The sequence below is a fragment of the Asparagus officinalis genome, chromosome 10 (genome assembly GCF_001876935.1).
Source record: "Asparagus officinalis chromosome 10, Aspof.V1, whole genome shotgun sequence".
In the NCBI taxonomy this organism is placed as follows: domain Eukaryota; kingdom Viridiplantae; phylum Streptophyta; class Magnoliopsida; order Asparagales; family Asparagaceae; genus Asparagus; species Asparagus officinalis.
Genome location: NC_033803.1, coordinates 41625510 through 41645201, shown reverse-complemented (window position 1 = coordinate 41645201; position 19692 = coordinate 41625510). Strand labels below are relative to the sequence as shown.

The window sequence follows — 19692 nt, the reverse complement described above, 5'->3', positions numbered from 1 at the left end:
TATATAAGTACAAATATTCAGGTTACGAATGAAATATGTGTGTGTACAATTATACCTGTATGCCAACGGATACTGCCCCTCTAAGTCACGGTGCATAAGTAAAGTCGGTACGCTATTAGATCTGATGGACTGGCCTCACAAACCATCACATGTCTTTTCAGCACGTTTTGTCCTCACTCACGCGCTCCCTGGAAAACTTCCCAGTGGGTCACCCATCCTAGAATTTCTCCAGGTCAAGCACGCTTAACTTTGGAGTTTCTAAGAGTTGGGTTCCCGAAAAGAAGATGCATCTTGGTGGTATGAGTATTCCAATCAAATCTATCAATACTAATCACATCACCCTCTCAAGGGTTGGGGTATTACAACTGCCCCTCTAAGTCACGGTGCATAAGTAAAGTGGGTCATCCAATATGAATGCACTCCCATGACCAAATCTGTATCAACGTACAGCATCCCTTGAATTCTTTATTCTGCATCAGAGATACTCTCCTCAATTCTCGATACAAATATACCAACACCGCACTACCCCACGATAGTGCGCCGCATACACCGAAATCCTCTAGCAGTGGCAGCCATCGTTCATGTACGAGAGTCTTGCTCGCATCAGGAAATAGTACACACCCTATCATGTGCAATATGTATGCACGAGCATGAAATTGGAGTGTCTCAATAGAGGCATCCTCTGGTATATCGCCCTGAAATGTCTGACGAAGCCACGATAGCTTCATCGCACCACTCCTCAAGTCGGGAACCTGACCAAGAAGCCTAGCACATACCTCCGGCCAACTATGATCATCGGTGCCCGTAACTACCGGTCCATCGATCCGGAGTCCAAGTATGACGGCCACGTCCTGTAAGGTGATGGTGCACTCCCTTATATGCATGTGAAAGGTGTTGGTCTCTGGCCTCCACCTCTCAATAAGTGCAGTGATGAGCGGCCAATCAAGCCTAATATAACGAATCGTCAAACACGGTCAAAAAACGGCCTGAGCGATCAGTAGTAGTACCCTCTCATCCTCAATGACCCAAGCTGAATGACTCTGGGAATGCTCGATCATCGTGATCTCTGGTACGGGCTGCACATAAAACGAGAATCAGTTATAAGTATATTCATAAAAAAATACATTAATCGAAGAAATATATATCTAATTTATTCGTATTACCTCTCCCGAACCAATATGATCTGAACAATGACTCGCCTGAAGGTACAAAACGTCAGGATTTTACGGTCCCAGATCCATAATGAATAGGCCTGTGATTAAAATATGAGCATATATACAGAGTGCAATGAACACGGTATCATAAAGAACATATTACAAATAGCGAGTATCATACACTTCAAAGATAACAAATACGAATGACATACATGATCTGACATAGTGCAAAACGCTACATAATACAAATGCATGGGTGAAATGAACACAGTATCATACAGAACATATTACAAATAACGAGTATCATACGCTTCAAAGATAACAAATACGAATGACATAGTGCAAAATGCTACATAATACAAATCAACGCCTAATACTAACTGGACACCTATTTTTGTTGTGACTCGGTTGATCACATCTACTGCACTTATTTCTCCTCCTAGCTCCTTCACATCCGTCATCCATACTATTTCTAATACGCATGGAACGAGGGCGCCCCGCCGATCTTTTATACAATGGAGGTAATATCTGTGGCCCATCTTGTGTCCAATGTCGACTATCGTATGGTGGACGAAAACACTCTTTGTACATTTATTGATAGTTGTATGCAGAATACCAAGCCGCGACAAATTCATAATGTGAAATGTGAGCACCACCCTGTAGGTCGGAGCAAGCTGCTACAACATGTGAAGAAGGAATCCATTGTAGTTGCGGTACATTGCAAGTGCACGTACAAGTGTGATCCACCAACATATTGACTTTGTAAGAGCGATTTTCTCTATGGGTTGTTCCCTCGAGCACCTCCCATTCATTAAAACTGTATCGTACAACCTGAAAGGACCGAGCTTGTACAATCCGAGCCGCTAGCATTTCATCAACCTTCGGTATTAGCTCTGAGCGGATATTTTCACCAAGATCTCGACGTAGAAGAAAGAATTTATTAAGCCTGTAAAAAGTTTTAGCAACTAGTGCCTGTATTGGCATGCCGCGTGCTCGCCTGAGCGCACCATTGAAGCTCTCAGACGCGTTCGTAGTCATCATACAGAACCGTTTGCCGTCATCCTCACATAAAGCCCACTTATCAACATTATTTGGACCCAAACTAGTTTCGATCCAATCATGTGTAGCTCGTGAAATGAACTTGATCCTCTCTCGTATTTGTTCATAAACATATTTTTCTGTTGCACAACCGGCTTGCTAAAGTAAGTCTTGAACCTGAGCATTTCCATACTTCTTCTTGAAGTTGTCTCTAATATGTCGCAAGCAATAGCGATGTGCATGTGGTGGCGGGAAATGTCGTTGGAGTGCTCTTGGGATTCCTTTCATCCTATCGGATATGAATGTAATCGGTCGCGTCCCCACACTAGGGATATGATATCTAATGCATGTAAAAAAACCAAGCCCAATTCTCTGTGTTTTCAACATCAACCACTGCGAATGCTAAAGGAAACAACCTGCCATCCGCGTCAACTCCGGTTGCAACAAGCAAAACGCCTTTGTATTTACCATATAAGTGAGTTCCATCAATGCTAAGAAGAGGACGGCAATATCGAAACCCCTCAATACAGGGCCTAAATGCCCAAAATACACCGGTGAACCGCCATTCTCCACCATCAACGAGGTCCGAAGATACTTCGTAGACAGTCCCCGGATTTTCTCTTTTGAGTGTTTCAAGATAATGAGGTAAGATCTCATACGAATTATCCCAATCCCCGAATATTTTTATCATCGCCTTCCTCCTAGCATTCCAACACTTGTGATATGATACATCCAAGTTGGTGGCTTTATGCACTAAAAGACGGATATCTTTCGGCCTTAGATCAAGATCCTCCCTCAGATGCGGTAAAATCAATCGATATATAAAAGAAGAGGACGCATTCTTGTTATTCATCTCTAATCGAGGATTGCTACAAGTGTGGAGTCCATTGTATGCCGTGATTTTGAATTGCCCACCTACTCTTGAACCCGAGCGTGAATTAAGCTTCCACGGACACCTCGCATTGCCGTCGTGGTGTCCACTATTATCTTCGACATCGTCATCTTTGCGATAGAAACAAACCACATTATAGCTTGTAGTATTATTTTTGGTTGGCCTGAACTTCACATTTTTTGCAATGGAATACGTGCGAATAGCATGGATCAATTTCTCCTTACTCTCGTAAAGATCTCCCTTCATGAATGAGAAGTCCTCGGCCTGTGTATCAACACCGCTATTAGTGCCAATAGGAACACTTTCCATCGCGGAGTTATCAATCTATTCATCTCCTTGAAGTTCATCGGGCGGCGGATCCTCTAAGCCGACATACTCATATTAACATAACATCCGTTGATGTGTTGGTTTTCCCCGTCATCACGATCTATCAAGGTCATGCTATTAATTTGTAATCCCTCCTCTTCATCATCATTCTCAGATTCAACACTTGCATTATCTTCTTGAATTCCCGTGTTAGTATCGAAAGCATTCAAAGTGCCCACGAACGAAGGACCGCTCATGTATTGTGATTGTGTCCAACATTCATCTTGTTGAGGAGATAAAAAGCCTACAGAATCAACTTCAGGATCCTCCAACATGCGGGAATACATTCCTTCGTAGTTCAACGATTTGCCCAAATCTCTCTGATGTTTTTCAATGAACAATTCGACCGAACGCTTCTCGTCATGTAAGACATGAATGAGACCCATATCGTAGTCACTTGATATTTGAATGCCACTTGTTCTGTTCCCCACAACAGGATAATTACAAACCACACTGAGGTGATACTCACGTGAGTTAGTTAATGTAAGTTTGTGTAATTCATTAACCAACTCATCGAAAGTACACGATTTTGTTATGAACAACGGTCTCGTCGTGCCTCCTTCATAAACGGGCATATTATTCTCGAGGTAATTAATCTTCCCATCATAAGAACAGAGAATTACAATTCGATCATTCATCGTTACCTCTGAAGAGTGAAAAATTCAAGATCAATATTACACGAAAAGCCAAATAAATATTGATTGTTACTAATTTTTACATTTAGGTAGTAACTCTGATTTCCACATTAATTGATAATTTCACCTCTAAATACGCAAAATTATTTAATACGTCTTCACAAAATTCGTAAATAATTCACAATTAAATTCTAAAATCTAATTTATATCATACATATGCAAAAATCTAAAATCTAATTTTTCTTCACAAAATCTAAATAATTCACAATTAAATTCTAAACTCTAAATACAATAATTTTCGAAATTATTGATAATTTTTTCTCTAATTTGACAAAATTATTGATAATTTACACACTAATTCTTCACAAATATCACAAAATTATTGATAATTTTCCTTCTAATTTTCACATTTATTGATAATTTTCCCTTTAATTTTCACATTTATTGATAATTTCCAATCTAATTTTCACATTTCTTCACAAAATTCGTAAACAATTCACAATTAATTTCTAAAATCTAGATTTCTACATGTAATCACAATCAAATAGTGGGAGAATACAAAAATTAGAGGGTATAGCTTTTTTAGAAAGAATTTACCTTTTTTTTTTGAAAATCTGACTGAGAAGGGAGGCGGCGGTCGGAGGCGGCGGCGGCAGTCGGGATCTGGGGCACTGGCGGGGGTCGGAGGCTGGGGCGGCGGGTAGCTTCGGTGCGCTGCGTGGCACGACGACACTGTGAACGGCAGGCGGCAATTGCGGATAGAAGGTGAAGAATAGGGTTTTGGGCTGGGTCGAAGCGCGGGCAGCCCGCAGTTATAAGGGGGTGGCAAACTCGCACGGAGTTCAACTCCCGTGCGCAGGTTACAGTCAAACATTTCCCAGAGACCGATCTCTGGGAAATTGGGAACTGTAACTTCACGGGAGTTCAACTCCCGCTGAAGTTACGTCCAATTTTTCAGAGATCGTTCTCTGGGAATGTTTTGATGTAACTCCACGGGAGTTGAAGCTCCCGTGGTAGTTTAACAAGAAAATTAAACTTGCACGGGAGTTGCAACTCCTGTGCAAGTGGTTACTCCGCGTGAAGTTTTAATTCTCGACTAAAGCTTCAAGGAGTTGAACTCCCGTGATGTTTGCGAAAGAAAAAAAAAGATCTTTTTACAAAAACCGAACCTTTTTTAGCGGCTGGCCTGAAACAGGTCGCGTTTTTGCCTAATTATTTTCAAAAGTAGGGTCGCCGGTTTTTGCAAATAAAAACAAAAAAGGTTCGGTTTGAAAAATTTGTCAAAAAAATCCCATTTAGCCCTCCTTCGCCCCCCCGCCCCCCCGGCCCCTCTTCCTCCTCCACCACCTCCCTTTCCCTCTCCTCTCAATCTCCTCTTCTTCCTCCCGCACCATCTCCTCCACTCTAGGGTGTCTCCAAACACTAATTCTTTCTCTTCTCCTCATCAACCAATACCTCCTCCCTTCCCTCTCCTCTCCCCCTCCGACCTTCTCCACTTCCTCCACCATCTCCTTCACTTTTAAGGGCTTCAAACTCTGACCCCTATCCTCCTCCCGTTCTCCCACCACCCGTTCCTCTTTCCCTCATCCTCTCCATTCTTAAGTCCTACCTCTCCTTCTTCTTCCTTTCCCCTCCTCTCTCTCCACCTCCTCCCCTCCTCTTCTACCACCCAAACTGCCAACCTTCCTCCCCCTCCACTTCCTCTCATCTTCTCCTATTTTTTTTCCTTCTTGAATTATACTGAGTATAATAGTGACTTTAGATATTAAAAAAAAACTAAAAAGTGTGACCTTAAGAAGATGTAAGCAAATGTTGGTGGTTTTCATAAAAAAAAGATGGTAAGTTACAATTTGAAGTAAAATTAAGGTGGTTTCAATGGAAAAAACTCTTTTCAATATTGCGATATCAATTTGGGTTTAAGTGAGGGTTTTTTTGAGGGAGTTCAGTTTAAGTGAGTTAATGAGAGTTAAATCCTCTTTAAACTGCTAAATGCAAAAAATCTACACACTAAATAAAGTGAGTTAATCCTATAATTTACCAAACAAAAAAATGTAAAAGAATTAAGATAAAACTTTTAAAGAGATTAAAATTAGGTAAACCCTCAAAGTGAGGGGCCTGCTAATAACTCTACTAATAACACTACTAACATGATAGGAAATAACCTTCCTATTTGGAAAGAAAGTGGTCATAGCTCTCACCGTTGCCAAATACTAAAAATGATCACAAGTTTTACATTAAATCTTATTTGATGGGTTAACAACATCACCATTCAGATTAATAAATGAGATAACTATGTTAACTCTTACCCTTAATCCCTTTATCATGAACATCAGCCACACATTGCGAGTTTTTAGTGCATTTCATACTTTTCATTTTAGAAACATGTCACGGTTCACTTTGAGGTTCACATTTTCTCACTTCAGACCAAAAAAAAAGTGTTAAAGAAATTAAACAAAATAAAAGGAAGGGAAATGTGGCACAGCTTAACTTAGGAAACAAAATAGCTCCTCAGAATGAAGACCGAGTATCCCTTGCTAAAATAATACATCGTAACAACAATAAAGAAAGAAAAGAATTAACATTTTTAGTGCCAAAAATTCTAAGCTAAAACCTTTCTTGCTCTCCTTGATTCACAAGATCAAAAAACAAAATTACACTCATCATATAAATTACCAAGAACTAACAAATGAAAAATGGATCAAAAAACAAAGCATTAAGACCAAGACATTCAATAAACATACCCCATATTAAAACTCAAAATTTCCTTCCTCGAAACTTTGCACATGTTATTATTTTGAACCTTTGCTTGCCTTCTTAGGACGAGGACGCCTCTTTTTGGAGGAATTCGTTACTGGCCTCCCATTCCTAATATTCTGTTTAGAAGAGTTGTCGGGCTTTCGTTTCTTATTTGACAGTTGCAGTGAGGGATGATCTTCATCTTCAGAAGCAGAGTCGACTTTGGACTTGTCATCATCCTCCTCCTCATCTGAACTCAAGACCAGGTCCTCAACCAGATCTTCATCACCCTCTACCTCGTACTCTTCATGGCTGCGCTTCTTTGATTCTTTAGGCTTTTCCTTCGGAACCCTGCATATAATGTACATCAATAACCATACACAAAATAATAAAGCACCGGAGGAAGATAAACAGTTTAGCAGTAGGTAGAATTATACTTGGATTTCTTTTCAGGCAACCAGGATGAGCTAAAGACATTATTTGCTTCTTCCTCATCTCCTTCATGTTCTTCATCCTCCTCAATTTCAGATAATTTGCTGCTAAATATAGAAGATTCTGCTCCCACAATAACACTGTCAATGGGAAAGGAAATAGATAAATAAGCATACATCAGAAGTCGAGTGAAAAATGTAAGCAAACTAACATATTAAAGGACAGTCCAATAGTAAGCAATAAAAAATCCTTCAACTGGAAAAGGAAGAGAGAAACATCTTTCACTTATCACATATAGCTACAAGGCAAACCTAGATTCCACCATTGCGTCAATCCTCTGTTGAGCTCTCAGGCGTAATTGATCAGCAAATTGGGAAAGAGGGCTGGACCCGGTCTCCTTTTCAGCCTATAGCAAAATCATGTATCATCATAATATGGTCAAACACACACGTACAAAACATATACACACATAAAACAGGAAAAGCAAAGAAACAAGTTGGACTTATCATACCTTAAGAAAGGATTCAATAGCTATTAAATCTGGTGAGATATCAGCAGTTGCACGCTTGGAATTAGTAAATTCTGAATTGGCCTCAACCTGTGGAAAAAGTGCAGAACAATCTAATATGAACGCAAACGAGCTTAAAAATATTGATTACTAGAACAACAGTGTCTCTCATAGATAATACCTGGCGTATAAGCTCTTTTATTTCCCTCCTAGACCTATCAACATCTGTGGACTTGCAAAAGCTTCGAAGCCTAACAAGTGGAATAAATGACAGCTCAAAGAAGGCAGGAGAATAGCTCCACTGAGCCAAATGTTCAGCGAGTTCTTCAACCAAATAATATGTACATTCCTCCTGAAAGGCGCGCGTTTTTAGTGTTGTCTTGTCAACCTGCCATAGAACTCACACATTAGTTACCATAGATAATGAAGTCAGCTTATAACAAAGGGTAAATTTCACTTAATCCCCACTGAACTTCAGTGTGTTTACAACATACGAGGGTTAGTTGGAAGAAAGAAAGTCAAGGGGTTTTATATGCAAAGACCCCCAAGTACTGAAGTTTTACGTGAAATTTACCCTTGAACAAATTGACGAAGCTCACCTGTTTAACACTAAGCAAATTGACTGCTTTACCAACACCCCCAGTGGAGCGTTTATGCAACTCTTTCATTTCCAACATATCAAGAAGGTGTGAAGACACAGGAATATAGGTACCAGTGGCTCCGGCTAGGCGGTTGAGCATTTTCATGCATCGAAGCCTGAGAGGGATGTATCGAGCCGTGGGAACCAGAGATGCTACACCAGAAATTATTTGAGCAAGTGGGTATGCTAAAGGCCCGAACTCAGCTTCTGAGTTATAGGCACAAATAACTCCAGTCCATAGTTCAAGACAACTGATGAATTGCCAATCATAAACCTTCTGATATGCTTTCTGGGGGAAGAAAGAGAATAAAAGATAAATATATCATAAATATCGTCTCCCGAATTTAGACTATGAAAGATTGAAGCAAAATATTTAACAACTGACCAGCCAAAAGACTAAATTACTAGCACCAATACTAGTATTACCAATAACAGTTCGCTTTATATGCACAAATTATTGAATAATGTTATTTGCTAGATTTTTATAAGAAATGTAGAAACATATGATCCTTTGAAACTTGTGCCAACTTCAACAATCACTATGCTGGCTCCTCCAGATATGATTTTGCTAAACTCTCAATAAAAAATGTAGAACTACTTCTACAGGTAAGATGGTGGCACATAGAGCTCTAAATAGTAAATACTCACAGAAGAATATGGTCTGGAAAGATCCATCAAAAAGAGTTTCCTAGTACTTTGATATAAAGAAATCGACCGACATATCGGTTTGAGGGCTTGACCGACACGACATGGACGTTTTCAACTCGTATATCGGTTTTCATGGCCAAATCGGAAATACCAGGGTCATATCAGGCATATCGACCTATTTTTTAGGTTTGAAAAATCGACCGATATGGTACTTTTCTTTAAGATCTATTTTTTGTTATCGGGTTTGGGTTTAGTGATAAATATCCAAACTCGTTTGATCCGTTCTCATGTTTAAGGGTTTCTTATAAACTCGATAGAAAGAATTTATGAACCCAAATCCATATATTATTTACTTTTTTATATGTTTAGTCTATAGAATTTATAAAATATGTTTATATTGAATTTATAAATGCTTAGATTACATTTAGGACATGATTTTATATATATGCGCACTATCCGATATTGCAATCCGATATTTAGTCAATGTCCCCCGATATATCCCCGATTTTCGCTATCCGACATGGATTTCAGCCATCCGACATGAACCCGACATCCGATATTTAAAACCTTGAGGCCTTGAGTATATGATTAATGACTGCCAAACGTTTTACTTTTTTTTTATAAATGTTTTTTTTCCACTTCCCTTTACTCATCTGCTTAACGTGGTGTAAGGTACTTGGGTGGTACGGTCACCGGTATAGGTATGGGTACGGGACATGACAAATTTGTAAAAGGTAGGGTACGGGGACATGGCTATGTATAAATAGGTTATGTATATTATATGTATAAAAATTAATAATTCACATAAGATCAATATTTTTTCATTTACGTAAGATCAATGTAATAGATGTGTAGGATATACGCCCAAGAAGTGTATGAGCGCTTTAAATTAAAACATGTACTATATAATTCAGTATACGTCGGAATCAACATATGCATACATTCAAGAAGTGTCTAAGTTTTCGTACAGGTATGGTACATGTCAGGTACAGCTGCCCAATTGAAGTACCCATGTAACATAGTTGGCTGGTGATGGTTGTGCGTGCATGTGTTTTTTAGGAAATATATAGTAGATGTCGACAAATTCAAGAGCTAATCTGAGAAATTTAGAGAACTTCACATGAAACCCTTCATGTTACTCATTAGGGGCGTGAATTCTTATTGTATAAAACAGGCTGAAACTTTTGCATTAGAAATTAGGGTTAATTTTACTGAACCCCCTAAATTCCAGCCATTTCTTAAAAAAATCCCCTCTTTATTTACCATAAAGTCTTCAAAAGCTTGTATTTCATGACCAAACAGAGTAAAATTATCCATTTACCCCCTCTGTACTGCAGATAAGTTAAAGGATAATGGACTAGCGCTCTTACAAGCTTAGCTTATATAATTCAATAATAGACATTATATAATTCAATAATAGGCATATAACCCTAACTTCTTCAATGCTTATCGATTTTTCGACCTTTACCCAATTTATCTTTCAATTAGATTACTACAACCAATCTTTTAAGCACTTTTAACTTCATAACCCCTAACATTATCTTCTCTCTCTCTCTAAGCCATCATTATCAGAACCCAAAGTTTCATGAAGGCCAGATTTAGGTAGATCGATATAAGTATAAAGCAATGATGCAAGTTTGGATTTGAATCCAATGTCATTACATATGATCTATGTAGAATTGCATTTTAAGTGAGCAGGTTGTGGGCTTGTAGTTGTAGTTTTCAGTTCTTTATTAGGGGGCTTGACCATCTCTATTCTTATTCTAGGCTCATTGCTGATAGCTCAAGGGTGACAGTAAAATTAGTTAGTATCCAAAGCAATTAGAAAGTTCTAGAGAATAGATTGTAAGGGCTAGCAGTGTGTTTAGTTATGTGCCATCATAGTTGATTATGTAATTGATTATTGTGAAATGCTTTGAGATACTTTAAGGATTCTAAGAGATGTCTTATTCTGATGATGACTGGTGAAGATTACATGTGGTAGGAAGAGCATTGGAACTACTCGTATGCAAAGTTTTAAATGTCGGCCGACATGTCGGTTTGAGGGCTTGAACGACACGACATTAAGGTTTTAAATGTCGGATGTCAGGTTCATATCGGACGGCTGAAATCCATGTCGGATAGCGAAAATCATGGATATATCGGGGGACATGGACTAAATATCGGATTGTCATATCGGGTGGTGCGCATATGTATAATATCATGGCAGTGCCGACGACGGGACGTCGCAAGGAGGTAGTGTCGGGGCTCTTCTTCTTGTTCTTCGTTTACTCGAGGTCCTTCGAATGAGTCACCGACCGTCCTCTTCCCTTTATCCCAACGACGGGATACTCTGCCGTCCTCGGGTTCGAATTTCGGGGCACAACGGGAAATGGACGACGGGGGCCGAGATGGAGGTGAGGGAAGGGCGTCGTCGTTCATGAAAGGAGTGATGGGTTTCCAAATCCGCTGCAGCCCTAATTTTTCTCTTTTCTTTCTATCGGGTTCATAAAAAACCCTTAAACATGAGAACGGGTCAAATGGGTTTGGGTTTTTATCACTAAATCCAAACCCAATAACAAAAAATAGATCTAAAAAATGATCATATCGGCCAATTTTTCAAAGCTAAAAAATAAGCCGATATGCCCGATATGACCCCAATATTTTCGATTTGACCCTGAAAACCGACGTATGAGTTGAAAACACCTATGTCGTGTCGCTCAAACCCTCAAACCGACATGTCAGCTGACATTTAAAATCTTGCATGACATGTATGTTTTCAACACGTATGTCGGTTTTCAGGGCCAAATAGGAAATATCGGGGCCATATCGGGCATATCGACCGATTTTTCAGCTTTGAAAAATCGGTCGATATGACCCTTTTTTTTAGATCTATTTTTTGTTATCGGGTTTGGGTTTAATGATAAAAACCCAAACCCGTTTGACCCGTTCTCATGTTTAAGGGATTCTAAGAGATGTCTTTAGTTTTCTTAGGATTAAAATAGAAGAGCTTTTACCATTAGTCTAGCAAAGTAAGAAAATGGCTCAGTGGAAAATTCTTCGCATGCCATGTTGTTGCCATTTGACTGTCAAAAAACCAAGAAACTTTTAAGGGCTTGACCAAGAGATTCGGACCAGGATGACTACCATACTGAAGACCTCATGTGAAGTAGTAGAGAAAGTACTGATAAGTAATTATGGAGGAATTCAAGGTAAGCGGAACACGCAACCTAAAACCTGATAGTTTAATTAATGGTAGTTTTGCTGGTGGGCCTCTAAAAGACCAGAATTTCGGAGATCAAAGTTCACAGACCATGATTTCAGTGGTAAAAGGATAAATGCAGATACCTAATATATGAGCAGCGGTGCAGATACATGGTGTAAGCATTCATAGCATGATGTTCCACACCAGTAAATATTGCATTGACTGTAGTGTAGGTCACCGTCTCAAACGAGTGTGAATCGAAGGAGGGTTTAATACTTTAATTAGAAGGATGCTCAATTGCCAATGCAGTGATGAGAGGTGCAATTTTCATATACTTTTATTATGCTAGGTCATGTTTGATTCAGGATGTAAACATTCCTCGTACATACAATGAGTAAAAATACCTGAGTTATTTGAAATCAAATTATCTGTGGCACCACTGACTAATGTTTTTTAAGAACTATAACATGCTTAAAAAACAAGAGATCCAGCAGTCCTTGAGCAGACTTGATCCTTCTAGAGATGCATGGCATTAACATGATTCTCGGAAAGCACTGGTTAAAAGACATCATGTACCAATCTTCTGTTTCAGATCTAGTCATATTTCATATCCTGAGGCAGCACAAGTTTAGCTAGAAGCATGATAGTACATCTTATGCGCTGAGTCCTTCCAGCAATATAAGCTTAGATTCCTTAGGAAATGGATGTCCATGATATTCAGCTTATGTGTTTTACACCAAAAAAAGGAGTGAGACTTGATACATAAACATATCAATTATGCATGAAATGATATTTCCTAACATTGTCTAGATTCCAACAAGATAGGGAGACTCAGCACTATCGAACCAATACCTACTATTGTACTTGTTCCTATATCCAAGGTTCCTTATAGGACAGCACCCATTGAACTTGAATTGACAATCTCGTTGCAGGTGTAGTTAGACAAGGAATTTATTCAGCCTAGTGCATTATCTTTGTAGCTCCAAATTCCTATAGAAATGATGTAAGTACGAAGCTGTGTATGGACTGCTAAAAGTTGAATATGACTAAAGTTAACAAAAGTATTACTCGCCTCATATTGAAATTTGTTTGATCAGTAGCAAGGTGCTAAGATCTTAGATTAGATTATAGCTGGCTTAAGGCTAACAAGGAAATTCAACTTAAGATGACACTCCATACACAATATATGTGTTATGAATTCTTATTAAAATCTTGAGTTGGAACATGCTCATGTTGTTTTATGAACTTCATTAGTAGAGGATATCAATAATATCCAGAAAGTCCTTATCAGATGTCACAAACTTCCATAGCATGAGGAACTTTTGTGGATTGTATTCACAAGCTTGAAAAAAGCAGCTATATGTGACGCCAAACAAACATAAATTTTGGTTATACCTTTTCAAACCATGGATGGTATTCTGATAGACCCAAAAAAGATATGGGAAATTGTCAGTTGACCTATAACGACCAGTCGACCACTATGAAAGAGGTCTGCAATTTTGCAATTTTCTAGGGTTGACTGGTTAAATAAGAAGATTTGTGAAGATATTTTCTTGAATTGCTACTCCTTGACTCGATTAACAATAAAAATGAGATTTGAATAGATTTAAAAAAAAAGAGTATCGAAGAGTTGAAATATCAGTTATTATTTGTATTGATGTTGTGCATTCAAGATATAATGGATTTTGTTAACAATAAAGATGCTCCAAAAGAGATTTCATGGAAAATTTATTCCCATAGATAGTTGAAAACATATGAGCAAAATCATCCTATCTCATGATTTGGAGCTTGGCTTGAAATTATATACAATCCATGTAAAGCAAATATTATAGTTTGAAAATTAATTACAACCCAGGTAACGCACATATTATGGTTAATGATCGGAAATGATGATAGGAAGCCTACACTCTAATCTTGTTTTGATGATTTAACAATAATTTATAACGTGTTTTCTAGTGTTTGGTTTTGATTGATTAACCCAGGTTGAATGATTCACGAACTATATTGTAAATGAAGCAAATAAATGTCAAGTCAAGATCCAAGATCAAGCTTCATGTGCAAATCAACTTGGTATACTAGTTTAGGATTTTTATATTGTGTGTAAATACTTTAAGCTCAATATCACACACACACAATTCTTGTTTTTGAGTAATTTTGATAAAATATTGAGTTATTAGTTTATATACTTAAATTTTTCTTTATACATCTTTTATTAAGTCTATAATATCATCTTGAAAGATTTCAAAACATTGTTTAACTCAAAAGTCTTATTAAGTCTATAATATCATCTTGAAAGATTTCAAAACATTGTTTAACTCAAAAGTCAAAAATCAAGAATTTTATATACATATCATCTTGAAAGATTTCAAAACATTGTTTAACTCAAAAGTCAAAAATCAAGAATTTTATATACACACGTATTTACAAGTTTTGCAAAACGTAGAGATTTCACAAACAGTGAGTGATATTTAAAAAATTTCTTTTGTAACACGTTCATTTATATGTTTATAAATAATTCCCCAAATTTTATAATTTTTAGAATTTATTTGATATTTTTAAAGAGGGTTTAAAATTGATATTTATTGTTCATATTAGGTCTTATGCATGTTTTAAGTCGACTTGCTACAGTACAAAGTCGACTTATAAAGTGTTACACAGATGATGCTTTTTATCTGCTTAGTCAACTCAAAATATAACAAGTCAACTTATACTATATAAGTCAACTCATGCCTGTCATAAGTCGACTTACAATATGGTCGTTGCACAGTAACGGCTAGTTTTCAGATTTTGTTGTTTTTTCTTTTTCTTTAGTTTTTGGGTTTGTTTTTTGAACCTATATATACGCCTTACCCTCATACTTGTGAACTTACTAAGAAAAGTTTAAAACAAATTTACAAGTGGTTTAAGGATGTTTAAGTTGGTTTTAGTGTGTTTTACAATTGTTTATGTGAAGAGGTTTTCACAAGAGGAAGAAGAGATCATCATTTCATGTTTGAGCTTCAATCTCTCATCCCTTTCACTCTTGTTTTCAGAGAAGTTTTCTCTAAACTCAATTTCTAGCTTTATATATATATTTGTTTTTGATTATCATTTTCATTAAGCTAGAGTTCATATTGAGTTTAGTTTTGTTATTGCTCATTGATTATACACACCCATTTGAGCTTAAATATTTTCATATATAGTATATTGGGGTTGTGAGATTGTATCTTTGAGTGTAGGCTTAAATTTCGTTCTCATCCTTGTTAGAGAACAACCCATTGTATTTGAGTTTTTATTGTGAGATCACTTTGTACTACATAAGTACACCGAGAGGAATGTGTGGTGAGAGACGAGATCGATTCCAAAAGGAGTGGCGTCGGTAGTAAAGTCTAGGGAAATGTTGTAAATCCGAGCACTTGAGGAAGTCGACACGAGCTAGGCCAACACTTAGAGGGTGTATTATGTGATTGCAATTGTGTGAGTCATGAAAGTTTTCGGTGAGCTAGAAAACCGATCGTGTCTTGTAAACGTTTTCGGTGAACGTTGAAAACCGGTTGTGATAGTGGAGATTCTCCTCGTGAGTGAGGAGTGAAGATGTAGGTCGAGGGTGACCGAACTCCGTAATCATATTGTGTGTTTGAGTTTGCCTTGGCGTATTATTTGTACACATTGCCTATTGCTTTCTATATCGTCATTATATCATGTTTATATCACCCTTGTTTTAATTATATATCATTGCATATAATTTGTTGTATATCATAATTGCTAGGATAATTGTTCATAAGTTTTAATTTGACATTAATATCGGAATAGATTAGCATATACCCTATCCCCCCCCCAAAGGATAATTTCAAATGTTCCCAGGTAAAGCATATATTATGGTTAATGATTGGAAACTATCATTACCAGAATTGATTTATTTGAATGTTATCAGTATCTAGTAGGCTGCAACTTCTGTTAGAATATACTTGTCCAAATTTGGTCACAACATAGTCCTGTCAACTTGGATTCAATCAAGCTGATGTCTGATGACCATTCTTATATCAATGGAATAGGAGATGCAACTCTGTACAAAAATAGTATGCAGTAATTATTTTTTCCCTGTTACTTAGTTTCAGAAGCATATTACTCCGGTTGAGTAGGGAACTCTCACTATGGCCTTAAGTTGACCAGTAAACATCTCAGTAATGAGTTGTGCATCATTGGTGAATCATTTTGATGGGGAAGTCTTAGATGGATATGAATTTGATGAATAAAGCCCTTCATCCTTCAACAAAAATGATTGCCTATGATAATTGACTTCATCTAAAAGGTAAATCAAGTTTGTAATCAAACAAGCCGTTGCAGTATAGAGGTAGAGATACTTTATTCCCAAGTATATATTGGTTCAATTTTGCCTCTAAGTGGAGGTAGAATAGGTACATAATTCATATGTGTTTGATATCTAAAGTACAACTAATCCAAGTATCCAACATGTATCTTCAAACAGAATTTCCTCCCACACTGCACTATAACACGTTATTTAACCAATCATAACTCGGAAGCAAAAGCCATACATGTAAGCACGAATAGAAGGTGTAATCACATATATCAAGGAGATAGAATCAAGAAAAGCATAAATAAAGGATGAGAAAATGGCTTATTTGACTCACATCCAGTTGCTTCCTGGAGCTCTTGCTTCCATCTCGCTGTTTTTTGTCTTTCTTCTCTTTAACTACCTTTTCCAGAAGTAAATAGGAGTTGTTGTAAAAAAGGAAAAAAATGCTGGTCATGCAACTTAAACCACAAATTTGAGGGGAAAAAGACCACCAGAGGGTCGAAGATACCTTATCCCCTCTTACAGTAAGGGCGCCTCGTAATATCACAGCCAGTTGACGGATGAATACAAAAGCATGTTGATATGCACTTGGTACGTCCACTCCATAGAGTTCAGTTACACAATTTCCAAGAAAATGAATGTGCTGCTGCTTTGATCTACTTACAGATTTAGATAATTTACAATTCATCACATAAGCCTTGTACATACCCTTGAGGCAAGTATCAAGGCAATCCGAACCAAGTCGAACACACAAGTCCCTTAGGAATAGGAATGACACAATTGGGAGTGCACCTCTTCCAGTGCCCCATGAATGGAGTGCTACCTGAAATATTATGCTTGGATTTAACATTAACCAAAAAATCATTTAATCTTTGAAACACAAATTTACCCTACATGTATAAACAATGTAGATTAGAGGTCACACTTATAAGCCACCATGTTATATATAGTGTGTGATGCAAAATAATCATATACCTTGATGTATTTCCTCAAGAGAGTAGGAAAGGCAGCTAAAAATACACCTGATGCCTTCACGCGTTTCAAGGTGAACGAGATCATCTGCTCATCGGTCATTTCTGTCAATATGTGAAGTGTGTTGCTAAGATATATCCTCATTAAAGTGCCATGTTTCGCCCAGGTTTTTGTGGTTGTTAGATCCATAATTGTTTCCTTTTTCCCTCCAGTGTTTGGAGCACCAAGCAAACCACGGAGAATGCCATCCATTTCATTCAGAACAAACACCATCCCTCCAGTGTTTGGAGCACCAAGCAAACCACGGAGAATGCCATCCATTTCATTCAGAACAAACACCATTATTTTATTGAAAACATTGCTCGAGACGATACTAAATTTTGGTGATGTGACGTCACTGTCATCACCGCAATGGCATGCCAGACGAAAGGCCCGCAACAGAGATCTAATTGCACCAAGCTTTCTTTCTTCTTTAATTGCTTTGCACCAGGAATCAACCATTGCAGTTGTAACTGCTTTTTCTGGCTTCTTCTGTGACTCCACAGCGGGTTGAGTTTCCTCATCAGCCTCGAAATCCGTTTCTTCATCCTCCTAACCAATTCAAGAGAGACACAAGTTAATTCACCAGTTTCAAAAATTAAGAACTAGTCATCATAAATTAATATAAAAACTACCCACATCAATGTCTTCGTCATTGAACTCCAGAAGCTCCTTATCATGGTCTTTCAGATATTGATAGAACTCCGGATCCTGTAACGAGAGAAGAATAAAGTAAAGAGTCACAAATTAAAATAACGGACCGCAGAGAAAAAAATTATGAACAGATACCATAACCTTCATGAAGAACACGAGCACCAACGATGCATTAGTGGAACTACTAATAGGAAATATGCCTCATTTATAGGCTGAAATTACAAATTTCTAGAACAGTAATCTAGAAATTAAGGCTGATGACTTGCATAAGCCTAAACCGGAAACAATATAAACTGGTACTATGAAATTACACAAAACAATGTATATCTATTTTGCTGTCTATATCTTAGCTGGTTATTTGGGGGGGAAACAATGTCTACACCAGTTAAAACCCCAAAACTGTGAATTAAAAAAGAACATTTGGGGTACAAAGATTGCACCTTTTCTTGAAGCCTTTGCAGCTGCTCGACATGCTCTTTAGCTTTTTTGCGGGAAAGGGACACGCTTTGGCCGCCGGCAGGGTTGCCAATATCTAATTCCGCAGTCAACTAAAGTTATCTCATCTCGTACGGGAAAAATAAAGAAAATAGCACAAAAGAAAAGCCAGGAAAATCAACGGAGAGGAAAGAACACCTGAATCCTCGATATCCGACATGGTCGTGTGATCGAGAAAACGGCGTCGAAGAAGGAGCGGGAGTCGAAGAGCCGGCGACGACTAATCACCTCCGACGAGGCCGGAGGTGGGGCTGGGGCTAGGATGAGAGAGAGAGAGACGCCGCGGGGGTTGAGGAGAGGGGTGGTGAGCTAAATCCCTACTGAGTTACACATTGGTGGCAAATTCCTTACCCGGCCCGTTTTCAGAAGGCACGGGGGTCAAGTTAAATGGGTAGGCGTCGTTCTTGGGTTGACCCGACTACCCGTTTATGGCCATTTTAAACAGAGACCATTTCATCGAAAGGTAAATTGAACTTAAATGCCCTAAGATTTACCAAAGTTGCACGAAAATACCTTTCATAACCGTATAAATAGTCCGTAAGCTTTTCTAAAATTTCTACCATTTAAAATAAAGGTGACGGAGTTAACTTTTTATCTGTTAAATGACATTAATGCTCCCCCTAATAAATTTCACCTACCCGCTATTATAAACTCCTCTTTTGGTTATAATTTCTCTTTTCTGACAATTTCACTAGCTTTTCCCCCCAAATTCCAGTGTCTTAGGGTAACATTGAATCACGAATTTGAATTTGAAATATGTAAATTAGTGATTTGGAACTTGATGGAGTTGCAATGCAGCGTGGATTTGGGTTAGGCGAAGGCTTAAGTATCTTCCCTCCTTTTTCGTGCCAAAAAATTAGGAGCATTTGCATAATTCCTTATTGATTTATGAATCTCATGTGAATAAGAGTGGTTTGGTGCTTAATTTTAAAACATTGGGTGTTAATTCTGATTTTGTTGTCTAAAAAAAAAGAGGGAGGAGGGGGGGTTCTCTTTTGCATG

General features: G+C 37.9%; 2 protein-coding genes across 3 annotated transcripts; both read right to left on the bottom strand.

The window, feature by feature from the left end:
• On the bottom strand, positions 2533–3393 carry LOC109826670. Its single transcript, XM_020393691.1, has one exon. The coding sequence runs from the start codon at positions 3391–3393 to the stop codon at positions 2533–2535; it is 861 nt and encodes a 286-aa protein (XP_020249280.1).
• On the bottom strand, positions 6597–19036 carry LOC109825844 (nucleolar complex protein 2 homolog). 2 transcript variants are annotated; one of them, XM_020392750.1, is made up of 13 exons: positions 18829–19036; positions 18636–18727; positions 18181–18252; positions 17842–18093; positions 17506–17772; positions 17039–17353; positions 16865–16930; positions 8361–8690; positions 7943–8149; positions 7765–7851; positions 7565–7659; positions 7259–7393; positions 6597–7172 (listed from the first exon to the last, which is right to left on the bottom strand). In XM_020392750.1, the coding sequence occupies exons 1-13, from the start codon at positions 18848–18850 to the stop codon at positions 6875–6877; spliced, it is 2238 nt and encodes a 745-aa protein (XP_020248339.1). In that variant the 5' UTR covers positions 18851–19036; the 3' UTR covers positions 6597–6874. The 2 variants fall into 2 exon arrangements, with proteins under 2 accessions (XP_020248339.1, XP_020248338.1); XM_020392749.1 differs by having other exon boundaries at positions 17506–18093.

Excerpts from the sequence above, each read along its gene's own strand:
- LOC109825844 (XM_020392749.1), bottom strand. The coding sequence starts at position 18,850 with ATGTCGGATATCGAGGATTCAG. Across the intron at positions 18,728-18,828 it reads GTCGGATATCGAGGATTCAG|ATATTGGCAACCCTGCCGGC; the intron begins GTGTTCTTTCCT and ends CTGCGGAATTAG. Across the intron at positions 7,394-7,564 it reads GACGCAATGGTGGAATCTAG|TGTTATTGTGGGAGCAGAAT; the intron begins GTTTGCCTTGTA and ends TCCCATTGACAG.
- LOC109826670 (XM_020393691.1), bottom strand. The coding sequence starts at position 3,393 with ATGGAAAGTGTTCCTATTGGCACTAATAGCGGTGTTGATACACAGGCC.